Genomic DNA, 14,733 nt, shown 5'->3' on the forward strand with positions numbered 1-14,733 from the left:
CCGTGTGCCTCTTTATTGCAGGTTGGAAGACTGTGCATTAACAGGCGCCTGCTGTAAGGATCTCGCGTCTGTTCTCACCAGCAGTAAGACCCTGCAGCAGCTAAACCTGACCTTGAACGCCTTGGACCACGGAGGGGTGGTTGTGCTCTGCCAAGCCCTGAGACACCCAGAGTGTGCCCTGAGGGTGCTCGGGTGAGTGGGGTCTGTTGTTCTCTATGGGGAGAGTGCTCAGGGCTAAGAAGGGATGGGCGGGGACCTGCAAGTGTAATCACATTGCATTTAAACCGCAAATGATGTTCCTTGTCATCATCAGTTCCTGGCTGTTACATGAGTAAGAACCAAGCAGGTGAGTGTAAAACTCTTACTTACCACAGTGAATGGTGAGTGCCCAATAAATGGAAGCGCTTGTGAAGCAGCCTCATCGTCTGGGGTAACACCCACGGCCGTGGAAATCAAGGATGCAGACACACACACAGTGAGGTTAACAGCAGAAGTTTAATAGGCAAAAGAAAGAGAATAGCTCTCTGCTGCAGAGAGGGGTCTTGGAAAAATGGATTGCTGGATCCACGGTGAAATGCAGGGGCTTTTGTAGAGGAGCCGGTGGGGAGGTGGTGTTTAATCTACATAGGGCATGAAAAACTGTTATGACCAGGTATGCTGTTAGCGTAGAGTGCACATGTCTGGCAGCCCCCACCCCAGTCTTTATTAAGCTGGTGGGTTCTCTGCCTGAGCTGCGCCATGTTGCCCGTTTCTTTTTTACTGTACACATGCTAACAAAAAGGGGAATATGGAGCTTCCGTGGTGGACGTGTGCCTGACCCCAAGTAGTCCTTTGCATTGGTGCAGCTGCTAGCATCCCCCCACCCCGCACAATCTTCCAGCTTCCTTATTTAGGTTTGCAGCTCGATTTTTCAGGATACTCTTTATTAGAAAAGAAGTGATTTCTGGGCTGCTTTTTGTTAGAAGGGAAGGTCTGCTGAGGACTCTCTTGCCCTCACTATCTGCCTAAATAATTTCTTTTTACCTCGTATATCACTTGTTACTATTATAATACAAGTTATATATAAATATATTTTAAATATAATTTATAAATACAAGTTATATGTATGTTTGTAAGTAAAACATTTACAAATGTAAACTTGTTTTAATTTATATATTTATAATTACATATAATCCCACAAACATTATTTTACTAGATAACTATAAAATCCTTAACATTTATTTTTCTCACTCATATTCCCCTACTGTTTTCAAACCAGTATGAGATCAAGGTACTCATGGGCAGTTATTAGGCTGTTCCTTTCCAGAAAAGAGAAAGATAAGATGATGGGTTAAAACTGTTACAACTTGAACACTGAAGAACATTCACTGATTTTCCCCTTTTGTGAAGATACAGGTTTGTTTTCTTGAAGTCCATCCTTACAGATCTCCACCTGGAAAGGCGGAGTGTCCAGCATCATTTCTTTCTCATTTTAATGTTTGCCAAGGATTCAGAATGTAGACTACCAAAGCAGACGCAAGGTTAAGGGGAAGGACTTGAATTGTCTGTTCCGAGTCATGGAGGACTGTTTGTTGTCTGGCCTTGCCGTGTTTGGCCCTGTAACCCTGAGCAAGGCATTTGTCCTCTTTGATTATCAGCCTCCTCTCCACAAAATAGGGGTGATTATTTGGCATGGTAATTTTGAAAATATACACCAGGTAATGTGATAAATGATAGAACTAAATGAGTTTTCATCTTCCTCTAGTCCCAGCCATAGATAGTCTCACAAAGATGTGTATTAAGATACATAATTGCACTAAAGAACATAGCTTTCCCCAACAGTGGGGGACAGTGGCACATAAACAGATGCCAAATGGAGACTAGACATTACCCACAAACAGAAGGACCAAGACAGGGTGGTACTTAGTCCTTCTGTCTGATTCAAAGCAATGATACCATGTATGGGGGGCTCCAGAAACAGATTGCTGGAATTTGTATCCAGGATACCACTTTCTGGTTTTGTGACCTTAACATTGCTTATTCTCATTGTGTTCATCACAAGTCGGGACAGTCATGCTACCTCATAAAGCTGTTGTGAAAATTAAATGAGGTGTGTGTGTAAAAGCCTTAGCAGAGGGCCAGGACCCAGGTGCTCGAATGATAGAAACTACTAATATTTTATCTTTGAAAAATAAAAATAGCTTCCCTTCACTTCTTGTTGCAAACAAAAGTGTTTGTGTAGTTCATGCCTTCTATTACCAATTCTGGACATTTGTTCTGTCCAGTAATGTGTTGGAGCCAGCTCCTACAAGCTGGTGAGAGCCAGCTGTGTGTGTACATTGCTCTGTAACTGTTCAGTGACAGCAAGTGGGCAGCTAGAAATTGGCTGTGACTGACTTGGAGAATTTATACCACAGAAAACGGCAGAGCTATAAATTAGGACTTTTTTTCTGGACATCTGGGGTAACATTTATCAGCATACCACTGCATTTGATGTGTATGCCTTTCCTCTTGGAGGCAACATCAGGGTTTCCTAGGCTTGTCCTGGGATGAATTATGGAGAAAGATGAGCTCCAGAAAGGGAAAAAGTATGTGAATTAAAAACAACCTTTTAAAATATTTTACCAGGCTGAAAAAAGCTGATTTTGGTGAGGAAACCCAGGCACTTCTGATGGCTGAGGAAGAGAGAAATCCCAAATTGACAATCGTAGACCACCTCTGAAGCAGACACAACCACATGGGCAGAAATCTGATGGTGAGGAGCCTGGCTCTGACTCGAACACACGCCAAGGACAGGGATTGGGACCCTTCTATTTATTACTCTGCACGCAGGAGCTGCAAATCATTGACACTCTGAGTTGTGAGTTTTCTGGTACCCCTTTCACGTTTTATATGATGTTTGTGGTTTTTATTTGTTCTGTGGCCTTGGACGAGCCACTGGAAGACCTTCATGGTTAAATTTCTATCCTGTCTCACAATGACCTCTTAACCCCTCAATAAAGTGTTGTATTTCCGCACATTGGAAAACCTTTTTGCCTTATTTGTATAAATTTAAGGGGTCCAAATGCAGTTTTGTTACATGAATATATTGTGTAGTAAAATCTGGGCTTTTAGCGTACCCATTAGGTAATTTCCCATCCTGCACCTCCCTCACGCCCTCCTGAGCCTCCAGTGTCTACTGTTCCACACTCTTTATGTGTATGTGTTTAGCTCCAACATACAAGTGAGAACATGCATTATTTGACTTTGGTTCTGAGTTACCTCACTTAAGATCATGGCTTCCAGCTCCATCCATGTTGCTGCAAAGGACATTATTTTTATGGCTGAAAAGGATTTCATTGTATATAAATCATGTTTTCTTTATCCGGTCATCTGTTGCTTCCATGACTTTGGAATTCCATGCCGATTCCATGACTCTGCTATTGTGAATATTGCTTCAGTTAAACACATGGATGCAGATATCTTTTTAATATGATTTCTCTTGCTTTGGGTGGAACTCAGCAGTGAGATTGCTGGGCAAAACGGTAGCTCTATGTTTAGTTTTCTGGGAAATCTCCATACTGTCTGGAAAATCTTGAAACAGTGTTTGCTACTGGTGAATGACTGGAACAGAGCATAGGTTGAAGAAAGTGTACCACCCTGCTCCTGCCATGTTGACCTGGAAAGATGCTGGCCATACTGAGAGCACAAGAAAGGCTGGTCTGAGCTGGGCACCCTTCTTTCTGTCAGTCCTCCTAGGATTCCAGCTTGGGCTCTTGCTCTGTTCTTGCCTGATGAAAGCGCTTTTAATGGGTACATAATACTAGTACGTATTTTGGGGTTCATGTGAATGTATGGGTCATTTCCTTGGTGTAGCTAGTATTACCTCTCCCTGTAGTCTTGGCCTCTCATATTCTTCTCCAAACTCCACTCTGGCTCTCCTTTCCTTTTTGGGCCTCTTGAGTTCTGGGACTACCCTGTCTTCCCCTCCCTTTGGATAAAGAGCTCTTGGGAGTGGGAGCCAAAAGGAAATTCTAGGGATGGGGGTATTTCACTTCTGAACTTCTGTGCCACTGATCCACTGATTTAGGAGTGAAGATTGAGAAAATCACCCATCTGAAGGTCCGTCAATGGATAAATGAATAAACCAAATGTGGCACAGACATAAAAAAAGTCTTCAAAAGGAAGGAAATTCTGATGTATGACACAACATGGAAGAGCCTTGAGGACATTATGGTAAACGACATGAGCCGGTCACAAAAGAACAAATACCATGCATTCTACTTCTATGAGGTACTTACTGTAGTCAGATTCGTAGAGGCAAAAAGTAAAATGGTGGTTACCAGAGGCCAGGGGACGGAGGAGAAAACGGTGAGTTATTTAACAAGTAGAGTTTGTTTTGCAGGATGGAAAAGTTCTGGAGAGGGATGGTGGTGGTGATGGTTGTACAACATTGTGAGTGTGCTTAATACCGCAGGGCTGTACGCTTCAAATGGGCTAACATGGCAGATTACGCATGTTTTACCGCAATAAAAAAGTGGGGAAAGAAAGATAACGAGCGAAAGAAAAAGGAAAATTTGGAAAGTCATTTAGTCACCTGTAAAATGGTCATGATTAAGGACTTCCCTCTGGGTGAGTAGAGGTGATAAAATACCAAAGCAGCTTGAAGAACCAAAGCGTGGACTTTCCTAGCTACCTTCATTATGTTTACAAGAGGTCCATTTCCATCCCAGAAGGAACAGTAACATTTTTCTCCTAACAGCTCCCCCCCAACACACACACTAAAAGTAGAGGTCGGTAGAAAAGAGAGAGAAGGAAAAGCTGATAGATACTGAGCTGGCCGGGCACAGTGGCTCACGCTTGTAATCCCAGCACTTTGGAGGCCAAGTTAGGAGGATCACAGCCCAGGAGTTACAAACGAGCCTGGGAAACATTCCGAGACCCTACCTCTATAATTGTTTTTGAAAAAGTATCCAGGCCTGGTGACTCAGGCCTGTGGTCCCAGCTACTCAGGAGGCCGGGGAAGGAGGATCACTTGAGCCCGGGAGGGTGAGGCTGCAGTGAGCCACGATCACACTACACTCTAGCCTGGGTGACAGAGCAAGACATTGTCTGAAAAACATTTTTTAAGTCATAAAAGAGAGGTATTGAGCTATAAAGTCTAAGATACAAGTATAGAATCTTAATGACAGGACTGAAGATTATTCACCTAATTAATACATTGACAGGTACTTACAAGCTGGATATTTTGTGTGTTAGTTTAATTTTTGCAGAGTCTGAGGTTGATGCTATAAGACCCTTCTTGTAATGAGAAAATTGGTTTATACGGTACAAGTAACTGCTGCCAGGCTAAGAAGCTGTCACTCTTGCTGCTTTCACTCTGGGCATCCCTTTTTCCATCAAAGCTCCTGCATTCTTCCTGGAATTCCAACTGTATCTCTTCTTCAGTCTAAGGATCTCCTGAGCTGTTCCAGTACGCTACCACCTCTGTCTTATACCCTCAGATACGTGCCGACCTGGACTCACCCCAGCCACACACTCCTGGGCACATCTAGCCACGCTTTTAAGATTGCAAGGTACTGGGTAAGTGAGCAAGTTGCGTGTCAAAAGAGACAGCAGGGTGGGTAAGAGGAGAAGTGGGAGGGAAGGTGAGTGAAGCTGGAGACATGAATAATCCCATGACCTTCCTCATAGTCACAGGCTTGAAGCTAGACAGTTGGTCACAAGCTAATTAGTCTGTGTTGGTTCATGGGCTTGATAATTTGGAGTGAGCCTAGAAAAAAAGCAGCAGTCAAGATACACTGGAATCCCGTCTCTCTCTTCTCTTTTCCTGAATCACTAATTAAACCTTCCCGACAGGCAGGACCTGTTACGGACTCCCCCAGTCCTACAAAGTAACATTGGCATGACTGTGGAGGGGCTTTGGAATAATCTGACTACTCTAAAAAAAAATGCTGCTTTAAGATACTTATAATTGAATTCTAGGACAAACTTAGGAATTGGAGAATAAAAAATTCCTAAATGCAAAAATTTAGGGAGTAGAATAAATGATTGACTTGAGTATTGATTATTAAATAGAAATTTTGTAATTGAGAATTTGTGGATCAAGCACTAAACAGAAGATATCCCTGTGTTATTTATTTTTAAGACAGTCTGTCTGTCACCAGGCTGGAGTGCTTTGGCACGATTTTGGCTCACTGCAACCTCTGCCTCCCAGGTTCAAGCAAGTCTCATGCCTCAGCCTCCCAAGTAGCTGGGATCACAGGCATGTGCCACCACACCCAGCTAATTTTTGTATTTTTAGTAGAGATGGGGTTTCACCGTGTTGGCCAGATGGTCTTGATCTCTTGAGCTTGTGATCTGCCAGCCTTGGCCTCCCAAAATGCTGGGATTACAGGGCATGAGCCACCACACCCGGACATCCCTGTTACTTTTAAAGAAGCAATGGAGAAGTCATGGGGTGGTCTTTACCTTGTCAGATTATTAGAAGTAACATGGTTGGCTGGTTTGCAGTGGCTTATGCCTGTGATGTCAGCACTTTGGGTGGCCAAGGCTGGAGGAATGGTTGAGCTCAGGAGTTTGAGACCAGTCTGGGCAACATGGCAAAATCCTAACTCAACTAAAACAGATTTCATGGTGGCATACACCTGTAGTCCCAGCTACCCAGGAGGTTGAAGTGGGAGGATCCGTTGAGCCTGGGAGGCACAGGCTGCAGTGAGCCAAGACGGTGCCACTGCATTCCAGCCTGGGTGACTGAGGAAAATAAAAATTGTAAAAAGCCAATTTTAATAGCTGGTAACAATATGAATCGATGAGATGAAGACTAAGGCAGTTAACCTGTGTTCTTTTTAATCTTTATTGCCGTCACAATTTTTTTTTTTTTTTTTTTTTTTAGATGGAGTTTTGCTCTTGTTGGCTAGGCTAGAATGCAATGGCATGATCTCGGCTCACTGCAGCTCCTGCCTCCTGGGTTCAAGTGATTCTCCTGCCTCAGCCTCGAGAGTAGCTGGGATTACAGGCACGCACCACCACACCCAGCTAATTTTGTATTTTTAGTAGAGATGGGGTTTCTCCATGTTGGTCAGGCTGGTCTCGAACTCCCGACCTCAAGTGATCCACCTGCCTCGGCCTCCCAAAGTTTTGGGATTACAGGCATGAGCCACCGCACCCAGCCGACAGTATTTTTAAAATGAGTTCACATACCTCTCCCACTCTTTGTATCCCAGACTCCTTCTACAAAGGGCAACAAAAATACAGAAAAAGGAGGAGAATGAAGTATTTCAAGGACTCTGGGTTTTACTATGTCTAATAGTGAGAACGTGGATAGCTAGAAGGATTATAGCATTCAATTTATTGGAAGATCCCATCGGGTGTTGTAAAGTGGGTCAGATATTTAAAAAGTTGGATTTATAGGGCAGTTATTTGATTATCTCTAATCTGTTGTAAAGCACTCTTTCAAGATCTTTGCTTTTAAATCAGTGAAGTAAGGCTATCCTTACAGGGCTTTGGTAAGGATTTAGACCCTCTACAAAGGTGTTTTAAGCTACAAAATGCTAAATGGATCTCCAGCTAGTCCATAAGACTGCTTTTGATACCATCTGGTTGTTGACTAATAGTGCAAGAAAGACTCTTGGTGTTGGGCTGGAAAGAGAAAATTATAACTTAATATCTTATTCTTTCTAGAATTTTCCATCCATGACATTGATTTCACATATCCTGTGCAGGACACAGCTTCTTTCATATTTTTGGGTGAGCAAAGAACATTTTAGATAGATAGGTTACACAGCCACAGAGCTAACCAAGGCCAAAGTGAAAGCCAAAATTGGGTCTAATTTTATTATAAATTTTTTCTGCCCTCATTTTGAAGATGAGGTAATTAGGTCCAGAGAAAGGAAGTGATTGGCCCAAAAGTAACAAAATAAGGAATGATCCTGGGGTCTAAAGACAGTCTGTGGCCAGAAGGAAAGCATCATAATTCCATGCAAATGGATAGGGCAGAGTGGTGATTAGTTCACGGAGGAAGGATGGAAGACCACATCTTTGACATCTAACACTCAACCAAAGTGATTCAGAAAACCTTGATCATACACCATGGAATACTACACAGCCATAAAAAAGGAAGGGTTCATGTTTTTCTGCAGGGACATGGTTGAGGCTGGAAACCATCATTCTCAGCAAACTAACACAAGAACAGAAAACCAAACACCGCATGTTCTCATAAGTGGGACTTGGACAATGAGAACACATGGACACAGGGAGGGGAACATCACACACTGGGGCCTGTCGGGTGGGCAGTTAAGGGGCTGGAAGAGGGATAGCATTAGGAAAAATACCTAATGTAGATGACTGGTTGATGAGAGCAAACCACCATGGCACATGCATACGTAACAAACCTGCACGTTCTGCACATGTGCCAGAACTTAAAGTATTAGAACATTTTCAGAGGTGGTCCTTATGATGGTTTTGTGTTAACCTGAATGTTACGATCTCTGTAAACAGGGTCCCATTCTGCTTCCCTCCATGTCCTGCACATCTGCAGAACATAGAAGGCAGACTTTCACCTTCCAGAGAAAAATTTCTAGTCTCCTCGATCAGCAGTCTTCGGCCCCCAACCCACAGCATCCAATCCTTTGTGTATTAGAGGATTTGGCTCTTACCCTGCAGTTAACTCAGGTTGACACTTTCTCTGCCTCAGAGCCTTGATTTTTTACTTACTGGGGTATAGACGCTGGCGCATGTGTCAGTGGGTACTTGTGGAAGAATCTGATGCTTTTTTTTTTTTGAAATGGAAGGTCACGCTCTCACCCAGGCTGTAGTGCAGTGGTGTGATCTCAGCTCACTGCAATCTTCGCCTCCTGGGTTCAAGCGATTCTCCTGCCTCAGCCTCCCATGTAGCTGGGACTACAGGCATGCACCACTATGTCCTAATTTTTTAGTAGAGACAGGGTTTCACACCATGTTGGCCCGGATGGTCTCGATCTCCTGATCTCATGATCCGCCCACCTCAGCCTCCCCAAGTGCCAATTCTTGTTTCTTAAAGAAATATCTAAAATCAACAGAGTGAAAATGGAGACCTACGAGGGAGATGCAAGTTGAGTGGAAGAACACCTTAAACCAGGACATTGCCGTATCATGTGCAGCACTATGACTAATGCTAAGGAATTTCTTAAATTTAAGCAGAGTTTAACATCTGTCTTCAGCATGTTCAGCTCTATGGATACAAGTGTGGAGCAGGTAGAACACTGGAGTGAAAAAGGTTTATGGTTTTGTTGAGTGCGTAGAACAAAGTGAGGGGCAGGCAGAGCATGGAGGATGTTGATTTGACAGGTTTGAAGGGGTGTCAGCTAAATAGATGAACTCTAAAAGAAGTGAAGTATAGTGAAAAGGCAAGTGTCTCCAGGAACTGAGAAGGGTTTGGGATTTTATTCTACTTAGGAGCCAAAAAGCTAGTCTATTCCTATTTCATGGAAGCTAGCAGAAGATATGAGACTCCTGGCCCAGAAACAAAGAATTTTATCATCCGTGACAAAAGCGTGAGTCAGCATGTCCTGTTGCTTTTCATCAGTTCCTCATGCTTCCCAACTCTCAGCTTTGGGTGCCACAAAGGGTCCACAGTGGACATGCTGTAGACTGCAGCAAGAGCACCTGCACACTGGTCTGAGGGAATTTGCCGATTTTCAATAAGCAGTACAAGCCTGCTTTTTGTCTGGGGTGGAAAGTTACCTTATCCCTAAAGTTTTCTCCAGGCAAACACAACCTGGCAAAAGTCCCTTGGCAAAAAAAAAAAAAGCATTTAACATCTTTTGCATACCCATACAGAATGTGCAGGTGTGGCTAGGGCCCATAACGGCCTCTTGCCACAGTGTATCAATGAGTTATCAATGGAATCTACTGATTAAACTCAGGTTAGAAAGACTAAGGAATATAGGAGGTGGGGAGGCCAAGGTGGGCAGATCACCTGAGCTCAGGAGCTGGAGACCAGCCTGGCCCGGAAGGTGAAACCCCATCTCTACTAAAACTACAAAAACTAGCTGGGTGTGGGGGCAGGCACCTGTGATCCCAGCTACTTGGGAGGCCGAGGCAGGAGAATCGCTAGAACATGGGAGGTGGAGGTTGCAGTGAGCCGAGACTGCGCCACCGCACTCCAGCCTGGGAAACGAGGAAGATTCCATCTCAAAACAAAAACAAAGAAACAGAAAAATTACGAAATAGTTGCAATCACGAGTAATGAGAATTTCTGGGGTTTGAGCATGAAGGAGGTTTAGATATGACACAAGATACTATCATGGAGGTGCAGTCACGCAGGGATGTCCGATCTTTTGGTTTCCCTGGGCCCCATTGGAAGAATTGTCATGGGCCACACACTAATGATAGCTGTTAAGCTGAAAAAAAATCCATGCATAAGGAAGGTTATGAATTTGTGTTGGGCCACATTAAAAGCCATTTCAGGCCACGGGATGGACAAGCATGTATTCCTTAAAATTGGGGGTAAGGAATACAGGTTGAACATCCCAAATCCCAAAATACTGAAGACAAAGTATCCCTTTTGAACAGTCGTGATTCTCAAAGGAAATGTTGACTGGAGAATTTTTTCAGAATTCAGAATTTTAGATTTGCTATGTCCAACCAGTAAGTACAATGCAAATATTCCACAATATGAAAAATTACTAAGTGCATGCATTTCAGATAAGGGATACTTAACCTGTACTCCTGGAGAAGGTGATGGGCTGCCAGGAGCGCAAGTCTTTCAGCGGAAGTCCATTTGGCAGTCACAAAGTATCTTCAAAGAACAAGGGGTCTAAATCTAAAGACAGGAGGATAGAGGCTGAGAGGGACACAGAGGGTGGGGAGAAGGATCACAGAGCAGCAGGTGGGGAAGAGACCACCCCCTCGAACCGCTGGGCTCCCTGGACAAGACAGTCACACCCAAAGGTGCTGTAAGAGAAGCAATGTCCTCAGAGGAGAGGCAGGTTTCAGAATACGATAAAAGGAACCGTTTCAACCTATTGTCTAAATATAAGTTTGCTGGTTTCTACAGAGCATGGTGAAAAGGTTTCAGGTAAAGAAGGGCGGAAGATGGAATAAACTCAGAAAAGTACATCGTAATGAGGAGTGGGAGATGAGAATCAATGCAGGCCAGGTGCTGTGGTCCACACCTGCAATCCCAGTACTTTGGGAGGCCGAGGCAGGTGGATCAATTGAGGCCAGGAGTTCGAGACCAGCCTGGGCCAATGGCGAAACCCCATGTCTACTAAAAATACAAAAATTAGCCAGGTGTGTTGGTGCATGCCTATAATCCCAGCTACTTGGGAGGCCGAGGCAGGAGAATCACTTGAACTCAGGAAGTGGAGGTGGCAGTGAGCCAAGATGGTGCCACCGTACCCCTCCAGCCTGTGTGACACAGTGACACTCCATCTAAAAAAGAAAAAAGTCAATGCAGAATCTAATACTTCTTACAGGAATCAACATAAGATAAGGGCATATTAGGAGAAGTTCTGGATGTCTATGTGGCTTACTCACAGTATAATAATTATGGAATTACAAACACTTTGATCCCACTTCTCAATCCATGAGAAATGAGGCTTTTGGCTTTTCCGGAGCTATTCTTATATCCTTTGCTTTATTCAATTCTCTCCACACCTCTAAGAATTAGAAACATACCGAGGAGGACATAAATAAGACTGAAGGCACAGCCAACTTATGATCTTGGGGACGAGACACAGTATTAGACAAATTCCAGACCTGGGCGTGAAACGGGCCACTTCCAACGACTGTACTGAAGCCTCTTGCAGGGAACAGCTCATTTGTCCCCATGATGGGGACACTGGAACGGCACACAGGCCAGGAGGTCCTGGTGGCTTTACTCCAAGATCCGTGGTCAAGCCCTGTGGCATCTGGTCCGTGGCATCACCACCACCACTTGTCTTCAAGGTCATTAAAATCCCAAGTACACTTGACCTTCAGACAGTGCTCCTTCTGTGATGTCTGTATCTCCTCTCTCACTACTCTGTGCAAGTCTTTTTGAAGCCTGCAGAAAAACAGTACTGAAGTTTAGAAGCAGTGAGCAAACTCAGAAGTGATGAATTTTTGAGGTTCAGGGGAAGATGTGCAGGTTTGTGATGGGGGTCTATTGTGTGAAATCTGGCGTGTGAATGATCCCATCACCCAGGAATTGGGCACAGTACCTGAGAGGTAGTTCAACCCTCGCAGCCTTCCCACCCTCCTCGCTCCAGGAGTCCCCCGTGGCTACTGTCAACATTTTTTTTTTTTTTTTTTTTTTGAGACCAAGTCTCTGTTGCCCAGGCTGGAGTGCAATGGTGTGATCTCGGCTCACTGCAACTTCCGCCTCCCAGGTTCAAGCAATTTTCCTGCCTCAGCCACCTGAGTATCGGGGATTATAGGTGCCCACCACCATGCCTGGCTGACTTTTCTATTTTTAGTAGAGACAGGGATTCATCATGTCGGCCAGGCTGGTCTCGAACTCCTGACGTGAGTTGATCCGCCAACCTTGGCCTCCCAAAGTGCTGGGATTACAGGCGTGAGCCACCATGCCTGGCCTATTGTCACTATCTTTAAGTCCATATGTACTCATTATTTAGCTCCAACTCAAGACAACATGTGATATTTGGTTTTCTGTTCCTGCATTAATTCACTTAGGCTAATGGGCCCCAGCTACATCCATGTTGCTGCAAAGGACCTGCTTTCATCCCTTTTTGTAGCTGTGTAGTATTCCATGGTGTATATGGACCACATGCCTGTGAGTTCATCACAGCCCTATTCACTATCACAATGACATGGACCCAACCTTGGTGCTCATCACCGGTGGACTGGATGGAAGCAGGGAAGTGTCAGAAGTGAAAGTACAGGCGTGGTGCAGAGTAAAGTGGCAAAGTGACAAAGCAAAATAAAGGTTAAGGTGCCCCATAAAAAGACCAACAAATGTGGCCAGGCACGCTGGCTGACGCCCGTAATCCCAGCAATTGGGGAGGCTGAGACAGGTGTATCACAAAGTCAGGAGACTGAGACCAGCCTGGCCAACATGGTGAAACCCTGTCTTTCCTAAAAATACAAAAAATTAGCTGGGTGTGATGGCGGGTGCCTGTAATCTCAGCTTCTCAACTGTCTGAGGCAGGAGAACTGCTTGAACCCAGGAGGTGCAGGTTGCAGTGAGCTGAGATCGTACCATTGCACTCAAGGCTGGCGACAGAGCAAGACTTCGTCTCAAAAAAAAGACTAAAATAAATGAAGGGTAACTTTTGCTTACCCTTTGAGTGGGACCTCCCACCTCCGTAGCCTTACCCATAGATGTCGGGATAAAGTTTGATGGCACGTGGAACCCCTTTCCACAGAGAAAAGGCACAACCACAAAGGCAGAGATTGAAGAAACCACGGTGAAGATAACACAAGAGACCTCGTGGGCAGGCCAGGGTCACTCAGGCCACTGACACTCAATACATGTAAGCACTTCCTCGCAACTTGTGTCTGGCAGTTTTTGGAAAATAAAAGCTGAGCGTTCTCTTCAAGAGTAAGCAAGGGTCTGGGCACCCAGTCAGAAGGTCCCTTCTGCACGCATGCGTGACTGACCATAGAGAAGCTTCAACTCCAACAATCGCCGTCCCAGAGCCCCCATCCCCTTTCTTTTTTGGAGAGTTTCACTCTCGTTGCCCAGGCTGGAGTACAATGGTGCGATTTTGGCTCGCCGCAACTTCCACCTCCCGGATTCAAGCCGTACTCCTGCCTCAGCCTGCCGAGTACCTGGGATTACAGGCATGTGCCACCATGCCCGGCTAATTTTGTATTATTACTAGAGTTGGAGTTTCTCCATGTTGGTCAGGCTGGTATTGAACTCCCGACCTCAGGTGATCCGCCCACCTCGGCCTCCCAGAGTGCTGGGATGACAGGCGTGAACCACTGCACCCGGCCCGGGAGCCCTTTTTAAAATACACCACTCAAGTGTGAAGTTGGCAACATCGTATCTTAAATCAAAATGTGCAGATTTTGACTCGCTTCTGACAATAAGCAAGGTTTCTTGGCATCTGAGATGACTTCGGCTGAAATGTACCTAGTAACAACTGTTAAGTGCTTTCCTTTCTCCACCACCCCCCAGCGTTTTTTGAGAGGGGGTCTTTGGTACCCAGGCTGGAGTGCAGTGGCATGATCACAGCCCACTGCATTCTCCCACTTCTGGGTTCAGGCAATCCTCCCACCTCAGCCTCCCAAGTTGCTGGGACCACAGGTGTGTGCCTCCATGCTGAGCAAATATTTTTAAAAATTTTTTGTAGAGACAGATCTCCCTATGTGGCCGAGGCTGGTCTCAAAATCCTGGCCCCAAGTTATCCTCCTGCTTCAGCCTCACAAATACTGGGATTACAGGCATGAGCCACTGCAGCGGGCCTGCTTACCTTTCGGATTTCCTCTCAGAACACTGAATGGGGTGGAAAGAGTTCCAATTAAATGATCTTCTTTCAATGCCTCAAAGGGGCAACACACAGCTTGGTACAACCTCAGGGCCTTTGCACGTGCTACTGAAACATCCTTAGTGCATTCCACCCTTCATCTCTCGTCACCTCTCGTGGTCCCTTCCTGATACATGGACTCCTCCTTCCAGCCTCCTTGGGACTCAGGATCAATGGTACCAGCTCAGGCAAGCTCCTTGCTCTTCTGATCACCCTCCTGTCTCCACATCTCAACCCAGACATTCTTTCCCAGCGCTCATGACAACAAGATGGCTTGTTTGTCTCAGACCTGTTATCTCCTGGAGGAGAACTCAAGGCT

At 45.0% G+C, this 14,733-nt stretch overlaps 1 protein-coding gene across 1 annotated transcript in view; it reads left to right on the forward strand.

The window, feature by feature from the left end:
• Window positions 1-3,006, forward strand: part of NLRP4 (NLR family pyrin domain containing 4) — a 28,368-nt gene extending 25,362 nt beyond the window's left edge. Inside the window, exons 9-10 of the mRNA XM_017546617.2 lie at window positions 22-192; window positions 2,608-3,006. Of these exons, the coding sequence (XP_017402106.1) occupies window positions 22-192; window positions 2,608-2,701 (265 nt within the window). The 3' untranslated portion in view covers window positions 2,702-3,006. The remainder of the gene's footprint in view (window positions 1-21; window positions 193-2,607) is intronic.
• Window positions 3,007-14,733: the final 11,727 nt, after the last annotated feature.

Source organism: Cebus imitator, unplaced genomic scaffold (genome assembly GCF_001604975.1).
Source record: "Cebus imitator isolate Cc_AM_T3 unplaced genomic scaffold, Cebus_imitator-1.0 Scaffold190, whole genome shotgun sequence".
NCBI classification, from domain to species: Eukaryota; Metazoa; Chordata; class Mammalia; order Primates; family Cebidae; genus Cebus; species Cebus imitator.